This window comes from Phoxinus phoxinus, assembly GCF_949152265.1.
Source record: "Phoxinus phoxinus genome assembly, chromosome: 17".
Lineage (NCBI taxonomy): Eukaryota > Metazoa > Chordata > Actinopteri > Cypriniformes > Leuciscidae > Phoxinus > Phoxinus phoxinus.
The window spans coordinates 26,287,567-26,313,373 of record NC_136892.1 but is presented as its reverse complement, the minus strand read 5'-3'; the positions used below and the strand labels follow the sequence as shown (position 1 = coordinate 26,313,373).

General features: G+C 37.8%; 1 protein-coding gene across 10 annotated transcripts in view; it reads right to left on the bottom strand.

Annotated features, from left to right (window-relative positions):
* The window catches only part of nedd4l (NEDD4 like E3 ubiquitin protein ligase), a 75,406-nt gene that overhangs the window by 37,185 nt on the left and 12,414 nt on the right, over nt 1-25,807 (bottom strand). For 4 of the 10 annotated variants that reach the window (XM_079587164.1, XM_079587168.1, XM_079587166.1 and 1 more), the window contains exons 1-3: nt 4,127-5,369; nt 992-1,042; nt 512-562 (exon numbers count right to left, since the gene is read on the bottom strand). In XM_079587164.1, coding sequence (XP_079443290.1) covers nt 512-562; nt 992-1,042; nt 4,127-5,236 — 1,212 coding nt within the window. In that variant the 5' untranslated portion in view covers nt 5,237-5,369. Of the gene's footprint in view, nt 1-511; nt 563-991; nt 1,043-4,126; nt 5,388-10,547; nt 10,602-11,223; nt 11,263-15,322; nt 15,405-25,187; nt 25,262-25,807 lie in introns of those variants that run through there. The other 6 variants (XM_079587171.1, XM_079587173.1, XM_079587172.1 and 3 more) reach the window with 4 other exon arrangements.

Below are 25,807 nucleotides of genomic sequence, written 5' to 3'. Positions count from 1 at the left end.
CTAGAAGATAGTGCATCATATCAAAGTCAGAAATTCCAGTATTGTGACAACACAACTGGAAAATATATAGTCCATGATGACGACATATAAACCTAGCCAGTGCTAAGATTTAAAATCGATTGGTGTTGTAAAGTAATTAGTTAGGTGGTCAAGTATGTTGTCATATGTATTTTAACATTAATGCAATGCTGCATTGACCAAACATTATTATATTGAATAATGTTGTGGTGGGGGCTAAACTGGGCCACCCTGGAAGTGCGTCTTGATTTTTTTAGTTGGGATAGCCCTCTCAGAAGCAGCCTGTGTGTTTACATTCCAAGCAATTCCCTTTCCACTCCGTACAGGGCTATGGGCTTCAACATTTTGAGTTGCTTAATTGCCATCATGTGACCCTCAATAACTTCCATCTCTTAACCTTTCAGTTAAGAGCTAAAAAAACAAACAAAAAAACTCCTCAAACAAAAAAAAAAGATGATATCTACTTGAATGTCACAAGAGCACATGAACTTACCGGTAAATGGGTAAGAGGCACATCCACCTGCCCAAGGAAGTCATCTCTGGTCTATATATGAAAGAGAAAGAACAAGAGAGGGCGAGAAGAAATTAAAATAATATAAAAAGCAGTAATGTAGAGTTTTGGCTGTGAAACAGTGACTGACTTCAGCGGGACTTGGCAATGAAAACCACAAAGAGGACAAATACACATCTGTATAACCCAAGAAGAATGAATGTGTATGCATGAGAAAGAGAAAGGAAATACAGTAATAAGGGCAGTGTTAATTTCAAAGCTTTCACTTTAAAAAGGGAAAACCTGACAACCAACCCATTGAGGTGCAGCAGATAAGTAAGGGTCAAAAGTCAGAAGGAGTGTATTAATGCATGAACCGCCAATCACAAGCCTTCAATCCACCCACCAATTCCAATAAGCCAAACTGTGAGATTGTCAGCTGTAATTGTCAGGTAGTTGGGTCAGGGTAGACCAGTAGATTACCTGACTATGGTTGAAATGCCCATTCTTGGACCGATCATGACCAATGTGAGCCTGTGTGTGGAATAAACTTATTAAGACAACAAAGACGAGCACATCCTCGCAATCTGGGGTGCACACTGTTTAGGGCACTGAATGTATCTGTAAAAACGAATCGTTTATACCATGAGCTTTATAATGTTATTATATGCTTTATAATGAAAGTGACATGAATGACAAACAGTAAAATAATTTAAATACACAGAGGGTGTAGTTAAAGGGAAACATTTGGGAGAACGTTGTCCAATACCGATGGTGCAATCAAATAATCACAAATAGGGCATTAAATTAAATCTGAGATCTTTAGCAACATCTCAAAACTGGTCAAACTACTACATACATACAGAAAAGCAGTTCAACAACAACAACAAAAATCTTGAAAAGCATATACAAATAAAAATAAATAAATATCCTAAAAATAAATACACATAAATAAAATTAAATAAATATCATATATAAATAAAATTAATAAAAAACAATGACACCCAGTTAGTCAGCATCAGAGCAGCAGAATGGGTGTAGCTTTGGGACAACAACGCTCATTTATTGTGGAAAGGTTAAGTATGAGTCACTATTTATGGTGTGAGTGAAAAAACAGGACCACAAATACATTCTCAAGCCCATATTCATCATGGAAACCATGTCTGAGACATTCCTCTGATTAAATGTTAAGTGTTTCTGAGTCAAATGGAGTTACAGCCACCAATCCACCAACAGCAGTTGTGAATCACAAACAGAAGCTAAATGAAGCAATTAATTAACCCAAAAGGTATGAAGGAATGACCTAGGAAACTATCTTAAAGGTCACATTGCAGAAGAATTATGTCTCGACAAAGATTCCTGTCACTAAGCAAACTTTTTTCATATCATTCTGCAATAAAAAAGATGCTCTAAATAAGTCGAAATTATTAAGATATCATGTCTTTATGACCCTTAAAACCCTGTTCCCAGAACTTCCCACACAATGGTCTGAGTGTTAAAAATAAATATTTGCTTGGTCATCGTCTATTACAGAGCTGAGTTAGCAGTTGACTTGAGCCGTTAAAGAGGCTGAAATGTGCAGAAACAGAGAAAACAAGCTGAAATCAAGGCGGCAGGAACGTAAGAACCAACAGGCCCATGGGGGAATTAACTGAATTTAATGGAATACCATGTTGTGCTCTTTACCAGAAGGAGAACTTGTTTATGAAACATTAGCTACATTACTTCGGTCATGTAGCTAAGGTTTGCAAAGGTTAGGGTCAGGGGTTATGACAATAGGACCCAAGAAAAAACTTCCGACAACTGATCTGCAACACTCAGAGGTGCTAAAATAAGACTGGAGCCCCCACAAATTTAGCAACAGGGTTCCTTTCCGAGCCACAACAATAATGTACCACCATAGCAATAGGAAATGCTAAAAGAGCTTGACTATATCTCATTTTCTTTCTCTCAAGTTGTTCTTCTCTTACCTCTAAGAACACACAGGCGTTTTAAAGCACTAAATCCTGAGTTCTGCAAGAAAGCTGCCACAGCAGACTTAAGTGAGATTCTCCCCCCACATCCCCTCATCAAGCTTGCTAAAACTTGTGAGACAGCAAACAGTTGCATGTATTAACCTGAAGCAAGTCAACAGGAAATCCATGCACCCAACAGGCAGGGAACAAATGCAATAAATGATGACTGAAATTTGATATAGTTAAGTGAAAGCTTTTGAATTCTGGAAATTCTGCAAAGTATCTTATTAAAAAGTAGTATTGATACAGATCTGTATTGTAAAAGTGGATAGTCTTTGTAAACAAGAACTCTACAGGTTATGAGGCATTACAAGCCTTACCTTCAGAGATAATTCAGCTAATATCATAAGATACATCAAAAGACATGATTGAGGAATTCAAAAGAGCAATCATGACAGCAAAAAGTAAACAGATCTGTGTGAGAGGGGTTCACTTCAGTTGATGAACTATGCTGCTGGAACATTTGGCTCTTTGACTGACTCATTTCCAGTAAAGTCTTTTGAGCAGGTACTGGAAATACATATGCTGTCGATAGCTACCACGGAAATTGGGGAAGGTATGTGTGTGTGACATTCCTGATTGCGGAATCGGAAGATTCTTGAATGTGGACATCTCTGAGACTCAAGACCTTACAAAATGTTATTGCTGTGAAGTCCCACTTTCCACATTCCATCAGAAAGATGCTGTTATGAGTTCTGTACATGATAAATGCTAGTTCTAGTAATGGCTGGTGACAAATTGATGAATGCCACGCACTTAAAGTGTGTCAGCACTGCTTTGATGAATTGGCATCTAACATGAGCAGGAATGAATCACTGAAGGGGTTTTCAAATCTCAATAATGACCTGTAGAGGATAACTAATTATATGTGGCATATAAAAAAGAATAAAATTCTTAAGCAGCAAATAAATAAAAACATAGCCTTGAGCTTTATTAACTATTATGCCTAGATATTTTCTATATTTGTCAACAATATACTTTAGCACAGTGCTGTACAATCTTTGTTTTAAAAAGTTACTGGAACTAAGAAAAGCAGTATGTGTAACTATATATTAGACCTTAATCACCACAGAACAGCTGTTACTAGAGATGAACGGTGACCCAGGCCAAGGGAGAAAGGCCGCTTTCAAAACCAACAACAACACTTGACACGGGACTAAAGATAGAACAAGCTCCTCTTCAAGAGAGGGAAAAAGACAAGTGGACATGCCCCTATGAATGAAGCTACATCTGAAAATGCTTTCAGCTTCTGTATATTTTCCACTTCTGAATATCATATTGAGTATAAGAATTTGTATGCTTGTTGGGAAACCAAAGACGTGGTTACGTCTTGCTCCTGGCCCCCATTTTCATGGAATTTTCACTTCCCAGAATGTGGGTAAGTCATCCTGATCCCACCTCCTCTTTCCTGCTACCTCTTCTTTCATCTGTTTTTCCCATTGTCCAGCCACTTAAAAACTATTAAAACACACTTTGCTAGGTTTTCACCTAACTGCATTCTTTGGGTAACAAAACAATGGCATGATAATAAAGCAGGCTGCAAACGTAAAAATTAATCAGCACTTTATATTCAACTCAACTTTAGAACCTCAGTTGTAATTACCTGTGGATTTCTGCAGGTAGGCGCCTTTCCAAAGCTAATATCCTGTGCGTGGATGGGGCTGTGCTCGCCTCCCTGGCTGAAAGAGATCTTAAACTTGGGCTGTCGCGAGTTCTGTTCCTTACTAATTTTGAATGTGCAGCCTTGAGCTCTGTTCTCAACAATCTCACTCTCAGTGTCCATTTCTGAGATCGGGGCATGAAGGTTTGGCATGGATCCGAGGCGTGAAGGAGCTCCTCTGAATTGCAACGGTTGTGAAGCGCTCCTCTCAAGACGGATCCGAGGATACCGCACCAAGCGGCTGCCTTTAGAACCTGTGATGCCCAAGTCACTCATGTCAGCTTGAGAAGTAGGGCTTGGGTGCCGTCCTTGGTCCTGTTGAAGCTGGAAGACCAGTCTTTGCATGCCAGGACCTCGGTCTGAGCTTTGCAGGACAGACCAACGGCCATTCTGTCCATCCTCGCTGTATGGCATGATCCTAAACTCCTGGCCATCAGAGCCATCTGCAGATCTTCTACGAATACTGAAACCTCCAATGGTAATCCCTTGAGGACTTCCATTGGGTACACCCAAACTAGCATAACCATTTTGTCCATCACATGGCCGGACACAAAAGACTGGCCTCTTGGGTTGGATTGGCTCAGTACCTGGTTGACTTTGTACCACATTTTGGCAGGATGTGGATTCTACTCTATGGTAAGCTGGAGGTGGAGGTAAAAGCCAACTTTCATCAGGCTCAGTGTAGGCTGGAGCTGGATCCTGAGGGTACCCTGGAGGTGGATCAAAAGGCAATGCATCTTCTTGAGATGCAGTTGAGCGTTGTAGAGATATCTGGACAGACGTGCTCTTGGTCGTTCGTGGTTCAGTTTGACTCTGGAGCTGTGGGATGAACATGGAAGAGCTTCGCTTTAGAGAGGCGTCCGAAAAAACAACTGAACTCGACTCCGGGCTTTCGACAAGTCCTCCGTTTCGTGGCTGCACATGAAACATCATGGCCCCTGCGCCACTATAGCCTCTCTCATCTCTGTCTTCCACAGTCCCATTCAGCTGCTCCAACTCTGGTGCAGTGTTACTGCGTCCAGATCCAAAATATAACCGAAGCCGGTGAGACATTCTCCTGTCTGCCTTGATCTGTCTCTGTCCAGCTCTTCCTGGATCTGTCTCACCCACCGTTTAGAGTGTCTGATCCCCTTTTGCTCTCTCTCTCTGTCTTGCTCATCCACCCTCTTTCCTTTCTTTCTCTCTCTTTCCCTTACTCACAGACAGAGGCTGCGTTTTGTTTCACAGCTACCAATGAAGCGCTGCCAGGGAGCTTAAAAGTTCAACCCACAAGCTTTAGGGAGAGAGAGAGAGAGAGAGAGAGAGAGAGAGAGAGAGAGAGAGAGAGAGAGAGAGAGAGAGAGAGGGATCTGGAAAGAACGGTAGACGGGGGAAAGAAAAAAAAACATCCCATGTGTCAAACTGTTCGAGCTGCAGTTCGATAGCGACAGTCAGCAGAAATAGCCCAAGTGGCAAGCTGCATTCCAGGCATGATTGGATAAGGACGTCTGGTGCTCTTACAAGCAAAGGTGAGGGTAGGGTGGCCAAAGTCACATGATCCAGATGGCACCCACCCCCAGTTCCCGGTTAGACCCAAACAGCACTCTCTCAGCTGCTACTGATCTGTCAGAAGGAACTAGACCGCCGGGGGTGGAATGAGAAAGAGAGGGATCACAGCTGACTCAGGAAACACTCTCAACAAGCTCATAATTCTTTGTGCTCATCCCACACACAGGGCACACTGGGCCAAGCCAAGTTGGGACATAGTGTGACCCACATCTCAAGCTGGTAAAAGAAGAATTTATTCATACTCCCAAAAATAATCAAACAACACAAAAACAATGCACATAAAACCTAGTAAAGAAGTATTATATTGGTAAGCAGAAGATAGGATTAGAGGTTTACCACTATCATTACATACATTCTCAGAAATACCCAGGAAATGTACATTTGCTGGAGAAATACTACAGCTTTTTATGTTGGGGCCTCTGTATAGACATGTAATATTTCCCATCAAGCGTCTTAGGGGCTGGCATGGCTTACTGTAAATGTTCCGTCTGCATTAAAAAAAATAAAAATACTCAAAGGGAAGTTTTAAACCACAACAGAGTCACTCTCTTTCAACACAGAGGCAATGATTCAGGATGCAGCCGAGGGACCATTTAATTAGAACTAGAGAAGACAAACAAAAAAACAAAAAAATCTACAATCATGAACACTCCTAAAACAAAAACAACAAAGCAATTTACTTTACTTTGTACTTAGTTTAAAAACCATCTTAAATTGTGCATAATCGGAAAAAATATATATAAAACGTGTTTTACCTTTTCTGGAATTTCTTGAAATATGATCAATCACTGACAGCCATATTTATCATATATAAGCCACAAGCTTGTGTCATTTTTTTGTTTTTTTTTGTTTGGGGTAAATCATTTTAAGTTTTCGTGCTGGCATTTGCTTTTGCACCACAAGCATAATCCATCAAATCTAAATCTTTACATTATGTTAACAGATATGCAAATATCATAATGATTTTAAACAGACTGCTGACAGGCTGAATAAGTTGCTAAAGCCGATGTGCAATAGCCAGAGAGATGACACTACACTGTCCATTTTCAAACTTGAAGAGACACTGCAAAGACAGAGCTTTGTCTAAGAAGAAAGAGAGGGCAAAGGCACTGAATTGCCAGGAGTGTGAAAGACTTCATGTATATCACTAATGGAATGGAATATATTGTAGGTCAACAACTGTATCCATGTAATTAAAATTAGACAATTATTACCAATAATGAAAAATTAACCAATCAACATGTAACATTTTTACATTTTCTGAAGAAAATGTGAGTTTCGCTTAACCCAAGCAAAACTCGCCACCACAATTCGAAGGGGTGCTGAGTGGTTTAGTAAAAAGTTACAATGTGGTTGCTAGGTAGCTACTTAGCAAAAAAGCCAACCTAAAAACCAAAACAGTCTATGATATTTTGAAGTCTTTGGGAATTTTTTGGGGGAATTTTCTCTTTTGTTTTTATCGTCCACTATCCAGAAATCACAAGTCTGATAGCTTAATACTGAAGTAAACACCAAGCAACATTAGAGTGTGTATGTGCAGCAACACCAGCACGACATAAACCGTGAAGTCAGTTCAGCATCTTATTGGATGGAGTGACCGAGACAGACTCCTACTGAAAGAAAGGCCTTGATTGTGAATGTGTGGGCGCTCTCTAAAGGAGGTATTGTTTTGGAGGGCACACATGCCTTGCAGTGGCTGAGCTGTGAACAAAGAACGGAGACATCATGGCGTAAGAATTAGTTTCCCAGCACCAAGCATTCTGGGAATTACAACAGAGGGCTTCTACAGTGCTACCTAGACATATAATGACTTTCCATAGTATCTTACTTCCCTAATATAAAGAACATTTCTTAAAAGCTGAGACATTACATAACCCTTAATAGCAAACATTTGGCTGAATGATGGCAAACGGGTGTTTTTTTATCTGGCATGTTTTCAAGAAGCACATTCGCTCACCCACACGACTCCGGGATGGTTATGCGTCTCCATGACAGCGGTTTTCGGAAGGAAGAAATTGCTATCAATTGTTGTGAACAACCCATCGATCTACATCTTAACTATAAAAAGAAGCCATTATCTCAAATGTCTTCCTCGGATCACAGTAAAATATGCACCAATCGGTACTGGAACTTGGGAACCACCATGCTGTGAGTCAATTACAGCTAGCTGTCAAACAGTTTGTCATTCCACTTTCTTTTGTACAAAGCATTTTGAATCCTCAGAGTTGCTCTTACTGAAAAAGCAAGAGAGACGAGCAGAAACTGGGAAAACAGCAAAGAAACACAATGTTACTGATGAGAAGACACAGGGAAGAAAATAAAGAGATAACAGAGCGATGGAAATAGACAGAGAGAATGTACGTGAGAAAGCGTGAAAATCATTAAATCGGTGTTCAGTCAGTGGGACACCATCCATGTTCTCCCTCAGACATATAAGGAAGACGTTTAGATTCTGCTAGGCTCTGCATTGAAACTCGGCCAAAACTCATCACACAGGGGAGACAACAACCATTTCCCTGTGGACTGCAACAACTCATGCGCACACACACAACACATCCGTCATAGAATTAGCACAGAGAACAATCCCACTGTGTTAGTCACAAACCAAATGCCATACTTACTGACATTTGCTGTACTTCAGATTCAGAACTATAAAATGCACTCAGTGGTTCTCAACTGGTTTTGCTTCAGCGTCAGATTCTACACTGGACATCATTAAAGTACCAATATGGTACATGTATATGTTAGAAAATTAACCAAAATGTGCATACAAAAATTGGGGAAGAAACACATTTCTTTCTTTCCAAAGATAATAATAATAAGTTTAATAATAATACGTTTAATTTATATAGCGCCTTTCCCAAGCTTAAGGATGCTTCACAATAGTAAATAACAAGCAGTTTACACATAATAAGCCTTATTATAAGCCTACTTTCCCTTGTTGTTCCCAAACTTATTGTGACCCATTTGTAGGTTGCAACCCACCAGTTGAGAACTACTGGTTTGAAAGATGCAGTTGCGCTGTAAACAGCTCATAACGCCTAAAATATATTCCTTGAAACTTGCATGTCATGTATTTAAATAAATGTGTTGTTACATTTATTTACATCAGATACATTGTGTTGGTATTAGGTAACTATAAAATGTACTCTATTCTTCTCCCACTTCACCGGCCACTTACTTTCATGTATTTCGGGAGAAGTGGATGAATCGACATGCTGTAAATCCGACAGTTACGATTCTCAGAATTATTTACAATATTTTTAAAATGTACTTTAAATCTACCTGTACATGACTGTAATTTGCAAAACATTACCAATTAAGGTAACACTTTAGTATGGAGATCACATATTCACTATTAACTATGACTTTTGTCTCAAACTCCAAATTTACTGTTAGTAAGGTAGGTGTTGTAGTGCTTAAGTTTAGGTATTGGGTAGGATTAAGGGATGTAGAATAAGGTCATGCAGAATAAGGAATTAATATGTGCTTTATAAGTACTAATAAACAGCCAATATCCTAGTAATATTCATGCTAATAAGCAACTAGCTAATACCGAGAACTGAACCCTAAAATAAAGTGTTACCACAATTACTATAGACCAAATTGAGACATTTAGTAAATTCAGACAATAAAACAGTCTTCAAAATATGAAAAACAAAAATGTTCCTAGAGAGAAACTGGTCAATTGGTTTTGGCAAAACTAACTCTAAACTGGTTCTTTTTCCACATCATCTCCCCATTAGAAATACAAATGGTTTGTAGGTAACCGCATACCAAGCAAAGCAACTGAGCATCGTTGCTATGGGGACACTAATGATTGGTTTAGCACTGGCATTAGTTACATAACAGTGGAATTTCTTTCATTGTTACACAATAAATACACCATTTAAAAATTTATCTATTTTTCAGTGCAGGTCAAACAACTAAAGCAGTCATTTTTAGACCGTTTTAATTATTCATTTGGAGATACATTTTAGAGGTGCAAGCTATTTTCAGACTAAATTTTGTAATGAGGAGAAAAAGTGAAAACTGGAGCACCGGAGAACACACAAGCTTTATTCCAAGACCCAGTGAGCTGCCTACTTAGACTGCATAACGTGTCAAATTAAGGCATCACAGGTGCTCTCAGCTCTCAAAGGGTAAGACAGCACTGTATCATTCACTGAAAAGTCAATACAAATGTTAATTATAAACACAGTTATATTACATTCAATGTGAAAAGATAGAGTTAAAAATTGCTTGATTTAATTTCCTATTTTAACTATTTGTGTCATGTAATTTAAAATTTTTGTGTTGCTTCCCATATTGAGCGTACAATTTCGATCTTCTATGACGATTATAGTACACTGGCTAGATAAGCGAGTGTTTTCTATTTTCAAATCTTGCGTGGGGGATTATGGGATTGAAAACAGAGCAAACAGTGAGAGTGTCAAAAAGTTAAGAAATGCTCAACTTTAAAAACTTTATGAAAAAAAAGCCACTCGGCAGCCAATCACAGTGAAGTGAAGGCAATGACATCTGTCATCATAAGCATTTCAAAATCTGAGTTTCTGGTGAACGCTGTCCTGAAATCACATTGCTAGACATCAGATTTAAATGTGCATGCATTCATTGTGGCATGGCTGTGTGCAGTCAGGAATATAGAAATGAACTAAGGCAATTTACTAGATTTTGGAGCAGAGCTAGAAAGTAGTAACAAAAAAACAATAGGTCGCAATATGTCACACATTTAAGAGAAGGAGGGATCATCGTAATGTCATATGCCTGCTACAATTCTGACTGACATGTACTGTCAGGTGGAGGTGGTTCTTACCAGGCGGTTTTCATCAAACACCTCAAAAAGAAGCCGGTGGTTTTGTGGGCAGACCTGCAGACATGACAGAAGAGAGAACACAAAGTTATAAAAATGTTTTTGAGCAACATTGTCAAAGAAATTCAATTAATAAACCAAAAATACAATGGCTAGTAAAAATAAAAAAACACTTCTCAGCCACATGCAAGCCACCTAACCATACAAAGCAGGCATTTTCTATGTAGATATAAAACCATTTCATTGGGGGCATTATCATTGGCTTAGAATAGCACCTATAAATCACGTCCGTGTGAATGGACTTTCTAAACGAAGCAGCTCTGTAGAGCACAATCTTTCACTAGATTGTTTTACGCCCGAGCAACATTTCCGCCCATTGACGTCACACAAAATTATGTCCTGCTCCTAATAATAGATTATTACAATTGTTGAGGTGCCGAAAGGTGAGGTATAATAACAGATGTGCATTCCGAGATATATTACAAAGCGCTGATTTCTTGAGAGCACTGGACAGAGTCAAGATTTAATAAAGAAAACAAAATTGCAGATAACAATTTTAGCAGGGTGCCTTCCAGTACAAAACCCAGCGGGTGAATTTATGAATTAGATGAGCCATGCTTGGCTTATGCGGAATAACCCCCAAAAAAATAATAACAAAAAAATTGAAGAAGCAACTTACTCTGAAATAGAATTCCTCATTCCATTTGGGATTGAGGGTCTGAAAAAGAACCAAACATGTTCATTTATGCGTTTCAACAGTTTCTGTGATTCAGATTTTTTTTCTGTAACCTCTCAAAACACTAATGAACAATTAATTAAACAGGTAATATTAAGTATAACATGTTTTCCACAATTACCAATTTGCAAAAAATCCTGAATATGTTGGAGAATGTGGAGTGGATCATTTCATCCCGTTATTTTAACAGCAGTGAGGAGCATGCCGTTATCTTGATGAGATTTACAACACAAAGGAAATTTAGAACAGGAGACCTTGGCTAATATTTACTATACTTGAATAAAATATTTTATGGTAGCTTACAGAGAAAGATAAATAGAAGGTGGGAAAGAGGGGGGGAGGGGTGCTGGAATTCAGACAGAGAGAGTGCATCGGCCCTTGACTGGTATCGATCCTTTTAAGTGGAAGAAGAACTTAATCATTAAGTCAACATGGCAGATTGATTGACAGTTTAATTTAAATGTCCTCAGATGAGTACCTTAATTGATTTAACATAGAATAGAGACAACAGAATGCTTCTATTTCAAATTAGTTTAACAGAGTTCAGTTTTGAACAATCCTAATCCTACTTAGATGTCGAATCTCAGATTTTCAATGTGGTCTAAAACTGAAAATAAGACGCTAATTAAAATGATATTGCACAAGAAATTAATGATTGGCGGGTCATAAACATACATATACGTGTAAACTGATATGATTCGCACACACAAGCATGCAGGATGCTGTAAATACGTCTGCTTTATTGGTCTGTGAACTATGTGTTAAAGCTTGTGAAAATACTTTGGGTTATTAAAGCGTAGAAATACACCCAGGTGTAAATTATACAGGAAGAACAAAGTAATGAAGCTCTGGCCGATACAGCTAAAAAATACAGCTTTTAACAACAAATAAATGCTCTTACATGTTTAAATGTTTCTCTCTTACAAACTTTTTATTAACATAACAGCACACAGTAAACACTAATATTTACCTAAATTTATTACTTCTAAGTTTAAAAAAAATCATCCAATGACATTTGAGTGATGATTGAACAAATAATTGAATTAGTTTTGAATTGATTCACTGAAACAAACAGTTTCAACTGATTCACAGAATTGCATTGTCAGCTTAATAAACCCGCCAACTCTGATTCATTATCTTACTGTATGTCTTTGCTCATCTCTTTTATTGTAAAAGTCAGCAAGTACTAGTGGTGAACTGAAATCCTCTCTCCTTGCAGTGACTAAATCACTTATGGCAGCCAGGGCATTCTCTCTCCTACGATTTGATTCTTCCTGACATGCCCAGTGCCCACTGTGTCTGACAGTCAACTGCTTCCCTGGTTGTTATCCTACTTGGTAATACAACCAAATCAAGTCAACTGAAGGTTCATTTTCTACACATCAAATACTCAACTGCGTTTCCCACAACTAATAGTTCCTCAGGGCTCTGTATTCAGGCCGATGGCATTATCTGTGGCTCCGTTATCAAAGCACATTTTCTCTTAGCAGTGTTATGCCAACGACACTCCGTTCTAGATCCTATAATCTCCCTCTCCATTTACACTTTCTTCATAGTCTGCATCTCTCACGTTCCAGAATAGATAACCAATCATCACCTTAAGCTTAACCTAGACAAGGCTGACTTCCTCTTACTCTTAGCCAAACAGCCTCTAGTCAATCCATCTCCATGTCAATTGAAGGTTATGCAGTTGTCACCTCCTGACTAACAGACTAATCTTGTCATAGCCTGCAACTCAAATTCACTCTAATATATCTTTGTCTAAAAGTTTTCAATAGGTAATTGCCTATTGTAAACCTAGTTTTGTAGTTAAAAACAGTTTAAACTGGCATCACAACTACTATGATTATGTAAACTCAAATAACTAAATAATAACTAAATATGGAAAAAATTATGGTTTTCAATAAATAATAAACAAGCTTTATAAACCTCTATGTTACATACAGATTAGCTTTTTTTTTGCCAAATTTTGGATTTGTTTTAATCCTGAATTTGTATCATATGTTATCATCTAAGGTCCTAAATGTTTATGGTTTCCAAACATTTTGATTAATGAAATGTACCGGTACATTTAGGTAAAATTGTATAACCTCAAATATTTGTAATTGCCAATTTTTGCTATTTATAAATGACACTCAAAACTGCCTGCTTTCTTTGTATTTCCATAAAAATGTATGAGTGCAATATCCTTCCTGACACTTTTAATTGTAATACGTCTGTGCATTAGTGATAAATTAAGACTAAATGTCTCATATAGGCCTACAGTCAAATATATAGGTAGATATTTCATAATAGGTATTTACACTTTTTAATTAAATCTGGTCACAAACATACGTCTTTGTTCAATGAGACAAGATACTCTGCTGTTATGTGCCACAAACCATTGAGTTCCCAGACAAGTTCATCAAAGCAGGATGCTTAAAGCATCAGTCAACACTGAGACCTGAGGATCAAGGAGGCTTATGTTCCACACAGCGGTGCATTGTCAGCTATTAATAACCTGAAAAGTCTGCAGCCACAGCACAGGAGACTCCGGAGTAAGGACTTTCTGATTACTGACTTAATGGAACTGAATGGACCCAAATGCTGACTGACTTGCCAAGTCGATTTATCGCCTGCCTCTTAGACCAAACTCTTAGTTGTCATCCAGTGGTCTATAAGAAACCTGTCAAGAATATGTCTGAGAAATATTTCAACCAAAAATCTAAAGTAATAGGCTAAATTTGATTTTGCTTAAGAAAAATCAAGCCGAATCGTGACATTATTTTAATTACATTTTCAATAAATAAATGACAATTAATAAACGTTTTATTTTCTCCCAATTCTCAAATCATCATCATACTGGTAACACTTAACAATAAGGTCCTATTAATGAACATTAACTAACATTGAGCAATACATTTGTTAAAGTACTTATTAATCTTTGTTAACATAAAATGCAACTGGTTATTGTTAGTTCTTGTTAAAGCAGGTTAAATTAATAATAAAATAAATAATAGATACAACTTTTGATTTTAATAATGTATATGTTGACATTTACTGAGTAAGATTAATACATGCTTTAGAGGTATTTTTTATTTTTAGTTCTTGTTAACTAATGTTAACAAATGGAACTGTATTGTGAAGTGTTTAAGCTGATTTAATCAAAAGCATAATTGTATGTGTTAAAGTAATAAGCAATACTAAAGACATTTGATTTAATGTTGTCTTTAAACAAATACGTATTTATTTATTTTGATTTTGTTGTGATAGGTAATCTGGACTTTTTTTCATTACATTTACCATGTCAGAATCTCTAAAATATATTTTTTAATCTTATTCTGCCCTTAAAACACATTAAGCATTATCTGTTAGTCAACCAAATGCACTCCACAGCCTATAAGACATTAACATCAAAACAAAGCATGCAGTTTGCTTTAAAGAGGTCTGTGAATGTTACACCAAGGCTCATTTCAATTGCTAATTTCTGGTGACGTTATCCTAAAGGACTTCTCTGGGCATCGTTGTTTATTTCCTTGTGTGTCCATTCCAAGGACAAACAGATAAATAGGGAAGTATGAATTAGTACTCATTAACGTCACTGCATACACAAATAAAGCACTTTGTGACAGCGAATGTCATGAAACCTGTCAATAACATGACTGGGTAATAATTTACCTCACTATCAAAAGAAAGATATAAGATAATTATGTTTTAGATGAAGAAAATTAAGCTTATTTTAAAAGTATAAAGATTGATATTGTTTCCATGACAAATAAACATTTTCTTCCCCAGTTCACAGTATAATAATGCAAATATAAAGTTACATACATTCACATGGTCCTGAACTCTTAAAACGATCCTGTTGTATCATATTATTCAAGGCCTGATAAAACTACGAAAGCCCACCGGTCTATGGAAGTACTCCTCCTAGTGGCTTTAACATCTTGAACAATCACCTGTTTATCTCCTCACTTTCAGTTCTTTCAGTCATCCTAAAATCTCTCAGAAACATTCAACTAAAACCTAAATGTCACAGCTGCTGAGTGCAACTAAAACTCACCTTTTTGATGGTTTTCGTTTGTACTAAGCCAAGCTCTCGGTTTTCATCAGTGACATATAGGGAGAGTTTGACATACGGATCGCTAAAGAGAAAAAAGAGAGACAAAAACACATAAGACCTTCCGAAAACAACAAAGAAAATTACAAGTTTACACAATCCAGGAACTAGATTAAGTTAACTAGATAAGGAACTAGGAAAGATTAACATTAAATACATTTATTAAACAGTGGATTTATATTTTTACAAGACTGATAGATCACTTTTTTCCTCATATTTTACTATGAAACTTTCCTTTGGCTGGTCAGGGAATTAAATAATGAAGAAATAAATCTGTCGTGTTTTGGCATTGGGAAAATAATTCCCAAGGAGATAAGCTAATAGGTTAAGGGCCCAGTGTTTAATTCTTACAAATACACACATAATTTGTTATGTAACATGATATTGTGTGGAATATATTTGTTGCGCTGTACTCTTAAGAAAAAACTTACACCAGTACAATTTAATTTAATCAATTTATGTACCCACCCAACCTAGATAACAATGTGAAGCTATAAGTATGAAATATTGAATGTTTGTACAAACATTAATGGAAAGATTATTTGCACTGATTTAGCAGATTTTTGAGAATAGCATCTGCATTTCCCCATCCAACTCAACTAACACTCAGAGCAATAGGTCTGGGTGAGGTAAAGTTGGAAAAGTGGTCAGGAAACCAGAGGGAGACAAAGAACGGAAGCCATTAAAAAAATTAAGGATTAGCACAGCAAAACTCATTAGCTTACCAAACAGGAACAATTAAACGCACAATGAGGGACTAAGTCAAACAATAGGTTAGATGCATGTTAAGCCCCTATCCCGCATGGAAAAGTTGAATAAGAATCTTACAAGACAACTATGATTGATAGTGTAGTACTATTGAACATATTGTGCAATAAAGCTCAAACTGTAAAGTTCTATACTGTAAAAATGTTTCTTTTTATAACATGAAACTTAATGATATTTGCACAATCCTGTATTTACCTTAAGCTATTATGAGGAAAAAATTATGTAAGGGAAAATTGAGTTTTCACTGTACGTTTAAAGGAGAAAACACACATTCGAATTATTCATTCATTAATGAGCCAAAACATTATGACCACTCACAGGTGAAGCGAAAAATGTTGATACATTTCCTAACAAGGTCACATGTCAAGTTCTGAGTAGACTAGATGATTAGTGAACAATTAGTTCTTGTATGTAGTCGATGTGTTGGATTAAATACAAATGGACAGGAATAAAGATCTGAGCGATTTTGACAAGGGCCAAAAATTATATGACCAGACGATTCAGTCAGAGCATCTCTGAAAAGTGAGGCTTGTGTGTTGCTCCCGGTCAGCAGAGGTGAGAATTTACCAACAGTGGTCAGAGGAGAGACAAACCACAAACTGGCGACAGGAGGTCTACTGTGACAAGTCTCACAAAATTTGAATGATGGTTATGGGAGGATCAGACCAATCAGGAGTTCCTATGATGACCTCAGTCCACCGTCAAAAGCTCCTACAATGGGCATGCGAGCGTCGGAACTGGACCTTGGAGCAGTGGAAGAAGGTCGCCTGGTGCATGAGTCCCGTTTTCTTTTACATCACGCAGACGGCTGTGTAAGTGTGTGCCGTATGCCTGGGGAAGTGTTGAAATCAGAATGCACTGTGGGACGGCAACAAACTGGTGGAGGGAGTGTGATGCTCTGGGCAATGTTCTGTCCAATGAAACCCTGGGTCCGGCCTTTCATGTGGACGTAAATTTGACACGTGCCACCTACCTAAACATGGTTGCAGACCAGGTACAGTACACCCCTTCATGACAATGGGGTTTCCTGGTGGAAGTGACTTCTTTTAGCAGGATAATGCACACATTGTTCAGGAATGGTTTGAGGAACATGGCGAAGAGTTCACGGAGCCTCCAAATTTCCCAGATCTCAATCCAATTGAGTATCTGTAGGATGTGCTGGACCAACAAGTTTGATCCACAAGCAGCTCCACCTTGCAACCTACAGGACTTGATGATCTGCTGCTAAAGTCTTAGTGCCAGAAACCACAGGACACCGTCAAGGTCTTGTAGAGTCCATGCCTCAGCAGGTCAGCGCTGTTTCAGCAGAAGGATCAACAGCATATTAGGCAGGTGGTCATAATGTTTTGTCTCATCGGTGTACATAATACGTGTACACTTTTCCAAACTTATAGAATTGGCTATGTACTTCCCATATGGAATTTTACACCTGAAAGAGATTACATCGACTTTAAACACAACAAACACAAAGTTCGAGGGAAAATGTCATCATAGTCATCTTTTTAAGAACTCAACGGAATTTTACTGAATTTACTGCAAACAAAACACTTAAAATAGAAAACCAAAAACAGAAAGTGTTGTACAAAAACAGCGTGACTAGGAACTGCTGATTTGACTGAATCCCAGGTGGCTTACTCTCTCCATAAGGGTCTAGTGGGTGTTTTCATGCTGGTTTATTAAACTAACAGACACCTTTCCCCCACATCGACTAAGCATAAACTCACATTTTAAAATAACAAAATCTATGCAGTTTTTGCATGTGCTAGGTGGGGGGGAATAAAACACAAAACCTGTTTTAAAGTATGGTATAATCCAATAATATAATTTGGAAGCAATCTTATGATGTCATCCCAATACTGACATGTTAGCTAATTTAATTCTTAAAAAAGATGTACTTTAAAATCGCCAGCAAGTATCTACTTTCAGTAATTCGTATATGTAAATTGGGTTTCAGCCTGAAAGTCACTGCTACAAGCTCAGCATTTTCTCAGCACTTCTGGAACAGTTATTTAGTTTCCTTTCCTTTAGACTGTTGTGCAGCTGAAAACAGTCTTTTCTGGTTTTTAATTGCAGTGTCTGGATTCCCCGTCGCCTCTAATTGAATGTTTATACAAGGATTTGGCTTTCTTGATTAGGATAAAACAATATACCACTTTTGAGACTGGACATTCTTGCCTTCGTCAACAAATTACGCATTACGCATTTTGAACACAGATGGATGAATTTCACTTCCAGGAGCGGATAAAAAGAAAATGTGATGAGTGATACGTTTATGTGCAGATGTAAAATTAAAGTGTATAAATATAAAAACGTGTTTAACAAATGACAAAATGCCTAAATCATTCTAAGAATAGCCTGTAGACAAAGGCAAGAGTCGGAAAAAATCTGTCTGCTTTGGAATTTCTTGGGTCTTTGATTCTCTTGGCTAGCACTAGAGAAACCCCAGATGCCCAAATCACTGTCCCATTTTCCTGAGTTAAAGGCCACGGAGCCGCTCAGGTGTCATCATAAGAACACTAACAGTGCACACCGTTACCATAGAGATGGGGGACTTTGTCATGGGGGACTTGGTTCGGTACTTGACCGTGTGCAAAAAGCAGAAATGAGAAGGGAACCAAGGGAAATACAAAACAAAAGGCTCGACTGAGACAGAGGACACTCTCAACTGACTGATCTCAACTGATTCAAGTAAACTAAAGGTGAACAGGATTATTGACTGTGTGGGCAAAAAACTGCAGCTTCATTGACATTTTCAAGGACTTTGATGTCAATCTGCGGTCAAATGACAACACAAGGTTTAAGAACTATGCAGCTCAATGTAAAATGGCTCGCTAATAAATAGATAAAACTAAAATTAAACTAAAATTACTTAAGCAAATATATGGATGAAAGAATCCCAAACCAAAAACACACTGTATGCTGTGTATTTGTTATCACAAAACTTGAACTTCTCCAAACAAGAAATTCTTGACTTTTCTGTATATCTTTATGCCAAACCAAATTAAAGCAGCATGCATTATATCAAGTTTAAATCTGAAAGAGACCAGATGTTACACTTTTTCCTTTACTTTTTTTCTTTAATAAAAGGTCAGCTTTTGCAAAGTATGTGGGTTCTCTGGCTAATCTCACACTGTCAGTCCAAATTAGATTATTTGTGTATCCGATTGGAATCTGATCTAAGGGCGTTTTCAGACCAGTGGGTCGTTTGCTTTGTTCCGAAACAGGGTCTTAATTTGTTACAATGTTGCATTTTCTTCTTGGTTCAGTTCACTTGCACAAGGCAACATTTCAAGGCGTACCAAAATGTGTTTGTGCAAGTCACATGCGAGTAAAACATCCTCTTATTGGTCAAATTTCACCGTTTACGTTCCTCTTGTCAATCCATCTTGATGGATGACGCAGAACATTTTCGTCTCCGCAGGCTTATTATGACTTCTGCAGTCTCAAAATTATTCAACCCCTTAGAACATCCTTTTGCTGTTATGACCTATGATGATGTATAACCAGACACTAGCTTCTGGCAGCCTCCAGCTCAGTAATATTCTTGGGTTTGTGTGCTGCAACCGCCTTCTTCAAATCCCCCCAGAGATTTTCTATGGGGTTTAAGTCAGGTGACTGGTGGCCACTGTAGAATCTTCCAGGACTTGGGGGAATTTGAGGTATGCTTGGGGATCATTGTCCTGTTGGAAGGTCCAATGATGTCCAAGCTTCAGCTTCACTCACTGACGGCATGCCGTTCTCTACTAGGATTTTCCAGATACTTCAATGAATTCAACTTGCCTTCCACACGCAGCACAGATGAAGAGATGCTTTTTGGTTTTCAATCACAAAATCTCACATAATCAGACACTACTGCTTTTTATAGAAGACATTCCCCATTATTAATTATGATGGCACTTGGTCCGTTGGTCCATTGGGTCGGATTGCTTTCTCACCTCAACCGAACCGCCCCAGAGTTCGGTTTCAATGGGCCGAGACCACATCATTCAGGCCATCTCAGAGTAATAGTTTTGGTGCGGATCCGAGCGCAGTGTTCATATACGTTTATGAGAAAATGTTGACAAAAGAAAAAAAAAAAACGGGGTCCGAAAACAAAAGCTCCAAACGAGCCAGGTGCGAAAATGCCCAAAAATTATTGACTGTCCACATTGTGTATTGGAACTGTTCAGATCCAATTTGTGTGTTCCATACAACCCTTTCATTTAAGAATATCTGCATTGGTTTATGGAAATGATGTTGCGTTGGTAGGTATACGGCAAAAACAACACCCGCAATATGGAGAGTTTGCAATACAAATGTTTTCCTATTTATAACATGCACAAAAAAACGGATTTGGACTAACAGTCTGAACTTAGCCTCTGAGTGGCCGATGCCAGCATAGTCAAAGACTTCCAGAAATTAAGTGCAGATGTTAGGTATGGGTTTAAATTCATTTAGCTATTCAGTATATGAATGATTCGTCAAAAGAGGTAGCAAATGAGAGAGACGCTCCGTTCGGAGTCAGATTTTGTTCTATCAAACCCTCCTCACTTTTTCCGCTGAGACATCTGTGATGGTGCCTTGTGGCGTCTTATTTGCTCAGCTGCACATCTTTTGCTTTAATTAGCACAGATGTAGCATCATCCTCATGAACCAAACACGTCAGACTCAGAAACGCTCATGCCGTTGAGCAATCGGTCCATAGAGGAGATACCCATAATGCGTGTAAGAATGTATATCTACGACCAGTGGGAACTTGTGATGCACACACACAAACACACTCTAAGACTCTGTGATTGGAGCAGACAGGTCTGATGGAACCTACAGTAGATCAGCACAGTTAGAAGAACATAAGGAGCTGTGACGTCTACACCACAGGAGCAAGTGTGAGACAGAAAGAAAGATAAAACTGGTAGAGCAAAATGAGAACGAGACAAATACAAACCATTTTACACATCAATTTCTTCCCTCATTCAAACCAAAAACCGCATTTGTAGAAAATGTTCTGTATAGTATTACATTAAATAAAATTGTATTACTCTTAATTTTTTTTAAATTTAATTATTATAGTGTTAAGTGTCTGAAGCTTTCAGGATCTTTTCAACTAATCTTTTCAAGCATAATATGAGTAGATGGACTTTTTCCTCCATTTTCACAGCTAGCCATGGATTATCCTGCTTATATTATGGTCATTTGACAGCAATGACAACTTAAAGCTGTTGTTGATGTTTGTTGCACAATATTTGACCAGAAGGATACAATTCATTCTGCTTGCTTTGGATCAGAGATCCTGTGTAAAATTACATATTTATTTGAATTAATTAATTTTAGAGTTTCTTTCAATTAATGAGCGAGCGAGTGAGCGAGCGAGAGCGAGTGAGCGAGCGAGAGCGAGATGTGTATGTCTGTGCAGCGTCTCTCTTTATTAAAAACTCTCTTTATTAATTACTTAAACTGAGAAATATAATGTAGCGTCTCAGTAGCGAAGCTATTTTATTAATAAAAGTCGTGGGGCAGCGTTGATAAGTTTCTGTGCTTCTGAATGTTTCTGTGTGTGCACAGCGGTGTGTGTGTGTGTGTGTGTCAATGAAAACAGCACATTAATATAGAACGGTGATTAAACATGAAACTTGAAACATGAAACACTTTCCAGCCAATCAGAAACAAATATTCAGACAGACCATGGTATAATCACATTTACTGTGACAGCAGTGGCAAATGGGCACTCAAGGGTTTCCACAGCATGACGGTTACCATATATTCATAATTAGAAAATAGCTGAAATAATGTGGTGTTACCGAGATGAATGATCCGACTCACCATAAAGAGAATGTGCTAGTATCCAGTTATATCATATAGTTTTATTATAGAATCAATTTGGATGACAATTAGCCAAAGTTAAAGCTAGGTAGGTAGTGCAGTTCCGTAGAGGCTAGCAATAGCAAGCTAGCTTTGAAAGCATAAGATCACACCCTCCCTTCAGAGCGCTCTTCAAAGCCATGCCACCTCCGAAACACAAATGTGCACAACCAGAGCAGAGTCTGCAAAGCACCACGAGAGACGGCATTAAACTACCTCATGTCTCAAAGCACATGACATTAATAATAATGAACGTAAACATCAAGAGCTCCGACTGCTGCAGATTAATTTCGGGTTGCCATCTCGTAATTACGACATGGCGTGCCGTGAACAGCATAAGCTTGTTGTTTTGGTTCAGGTAGGACATTGTAGTTTATATAATTGCATTTGGACTAAATGTAATGATTGGACAGACATTTTTTGGTTCTGAGATTTGCAAAGAAGATATATAAACATTTTCTTTTATTAATTACTACAAAGATGTGAAAAGATTTTCAACCAGTATAACAAAGTGTTTCTGAAAAGCATTGCCTACCCTAGCTTTAAATGTGCTGTATGTAAAAAAAATAAAAGTTTTACTGTACTAAAAAAAAATATATGTTTTCAGATATTTAGGAAACATGCAAAGTTAACATACTTGTTTCTCTGAAAAACAATGATAAAGCCAGTTATTCTACTTTGAAAAGTGCGTTCCGTGTCAGAATGTCTGTTTTTGTTTTGGTCTGCATGGTCCCATCCACTGCCAGTTTACCCAATAGTATTTCCGACACTCCAGGTTGCCAGGTTTCCCTTGCGCACTGCAGACATGGAAGCCGGCAAACGAATTGGGTTATTGATCGAAGATTCTCTCCGACCCAAAAAGTATCTGGACCCATCTAAAAAGCTCTATGACCAGAGGCATATTAAAACGCAGATAATTTAACTCATCAACTTACAGTGTAAGGATGGTCGCCTTCTATTGTCAATTGTGGTTGTTCCTGTTGCGTGTCCTCAATCTGGCAACACGCATGAGTGTCGAGTCTGAGGATGAGGGGGCATGCAACAACTCTCCAATATTTTTTATTTGGTCTAAAGTATCCATTTTAACCACTATCTGTCAATATTACATACTCCACCTTTAACGTTTGTGAGAGCCCTCTCTTTCACATCCTCTGGGACAGTTACACCCATTACATCTTGGATATTATAATTGAATTATTTTTTGCAACACTGATATGAGTGAGATCTAGTAAACTGGCAGTTAAAATTTGGCCAAATATACACTGACATTAAAAAGTCAGTAAGACTTTAGAATAAAATAATTAAAAGAATTTATTCTTTAGCAAGAACACATTAAATTAATCAGAAGTGACAGTAAAGACATTTATAGACTAGTGTTACAAAATATTTTTATTTCAAATTAATGCTGTTCTTTTCAAGCTTCTATTCAAAGAATCTTGAAAAAAATTGATCAGGTTTCCGCAAAAATTGGTTTCTGATAGCCTGATGGGCAAGTGCGCCAACATGTAGCGCCGTTGTGCTTTGGGCGACCCGAGTTCGAGTCCCAGGTCGTGGACCTTTTCCGATCCCATCTACCCTCTCTCGCACCTCACTTCCTGTCTAGCTACTGTCCTACCCTAATAAAAGGCAAAAATGCAAAAAGGAAATCTTAAATAATAATAATAATAATCAAATCAGCACATTAGATTGATTTCTGAAGGATCACGTGACACTGAAGGCTGGACTAATGATGAAGAAAATTCAGCTTTTCCATCACAGGAATAGATGACATTTGAAAATATTGTAATCTATTTGATATATTAAAAAATACAGCTAAATGACAGCTAAATGTTGTAAACACCATTTCTTGGCTATTTTAGCTTCATACATAGTCAACTACATTGAATCTCAAACATACAACACTGCTCCTCACAAATAAATACTTAATAAAATAGTGTGGAACTTAAAATAGAAGAAGAAACGAAGGAAATACGCTGGTCTGCGAAGCAGCAAAAATAAATTTTAGTCTATTATGCAACAGAGCGGACAACTGCAGATAAGGGTGTATTTATCTAAGTGGCATAGACTTAGTGCCAATGTGTCATTACACATTACAGAGAGCCAAGCACCAGACACCTCCACTTTGAAGTTGAAGTTCAACTCTAAGAGATTCGTGACTAGGTGACAATTGTTAAGCCTTATAAGAATTTAAATGGTTTGGTATCAAAGGTTAAACCTGCACTGAACCTAATACAAGAAAAGTGACATTAAAAAGACACACACAAAAAAGTCAATTTTCTAAGACATTTTAGCACTGTTTAAAGCAAATTCTATTTTAAAACAAAATTTATCAGGCTCTGCAAATGTACTCAAATTGTATGGTGCAATATAACCATAACTTTACAAATGACCAAAGTCAGGTCTTGTAGGCTGCAAGCTGTAAATGTGAGTGTTATAATTTTCTGCCCTAAGCTCACGTTATTCATTAGCAACGTAATAGTTTGATAAACGATAAACATGGACAACTTACATTGCAGGCATTTCAGGGGCCATAAATGTGAACGGTAATAGGTGATGATTGCCTAATAAATGCATGAGAGCTCTTTTTGTGCAACATTTTGTATTATATTACAAAATGTATAGTACTTATTGCAATACAACATTTATTTAGTTTCGTTTCATATTTTGTAAGATTAAAAAAAAAAAACTCTTCCTTTAGATTCAGTAAAGTTATAAACGCTAGAGCAAAGTTGGTATAACATATAAAATGAATAAATAAAAACAAACATTTCGATCTATTCTAATACCGATCAAACACAGTGCATAAAAGATTCAAAAAGTTAACGGTTGAGTTCAGAAATCACGTTGTCAGTAATTAATGCACTCTCTGACCTCTGACTTTAGGACCTGAAAACTTTAAAGTCAAATAAATAGAACTTGCAACATTGCAAAAATGAGATCAACCAAGCATTTTCCCTTTGTGCTCCTTTCCTGGCAGAGAGATCATTTGTTTGGATAAGTCTATTGTCCAATTCAAGAGAAAGCCTCACTGAGTGCAGCTCAGTTGGTCTGCCACATGAATGAAGGAGGTAATACAGACAAACACATTCATATACACACACACACACTTAGACGGTTCCAACATTTGCATTTGCTAATGAATGCGTAAAAAGACTGAACATGTACACAGTTTCTGCGCAAACCTCCTTTAGTTCTTCCTTACCTGGCTCCAATGATGTCCTTCTTCGCCAGATCAATGCCAGCAATGACCTTGACACGAAGAATACGAGATTCGTTCTGCAAAACATGACACACAGAAAAAGACCATCATGAATAAATCAATACCTCTCGTATGAGTCTGGAAGCAAGAAAAAAAAACGACCCCATGGCCTAAATTTAAGACGGGATAAGAGTGTCCTAATTTCACCCCACTTCTCATCCAGGAGAGGACAAAAAAGGAGCATCTTAAAGAAATTAGGAGGAAGCTGCAGCCAAAAAAGCTTTTGTGTTTATTGATGGACAGAAACGAAACTGTTTTAATGATACAGCGTCCGTGAGAAATAAATCCCTCTGGGAGCTGTAAACCTTTTATTGTCTTATGACTGAATAAGGTGGTCTAAACTTCTCAGCTTGGCCTTCAAAATCTCTCCAGTAGTAGATACGATACGACCACCATTTCACGACTCCCACTCTGCATAAGTGCGTCCCGCCTCCAACATCACTTCGGCCTGCATTCAATAGCTAGGCCTATTCATTCTGCTCGCAATTACACAACAAGCTTCTTATTCGCCCTCTCGCTTTTGAAGCTCACCAGCCCGGAAATGACACACCGTAAGAGGGTAA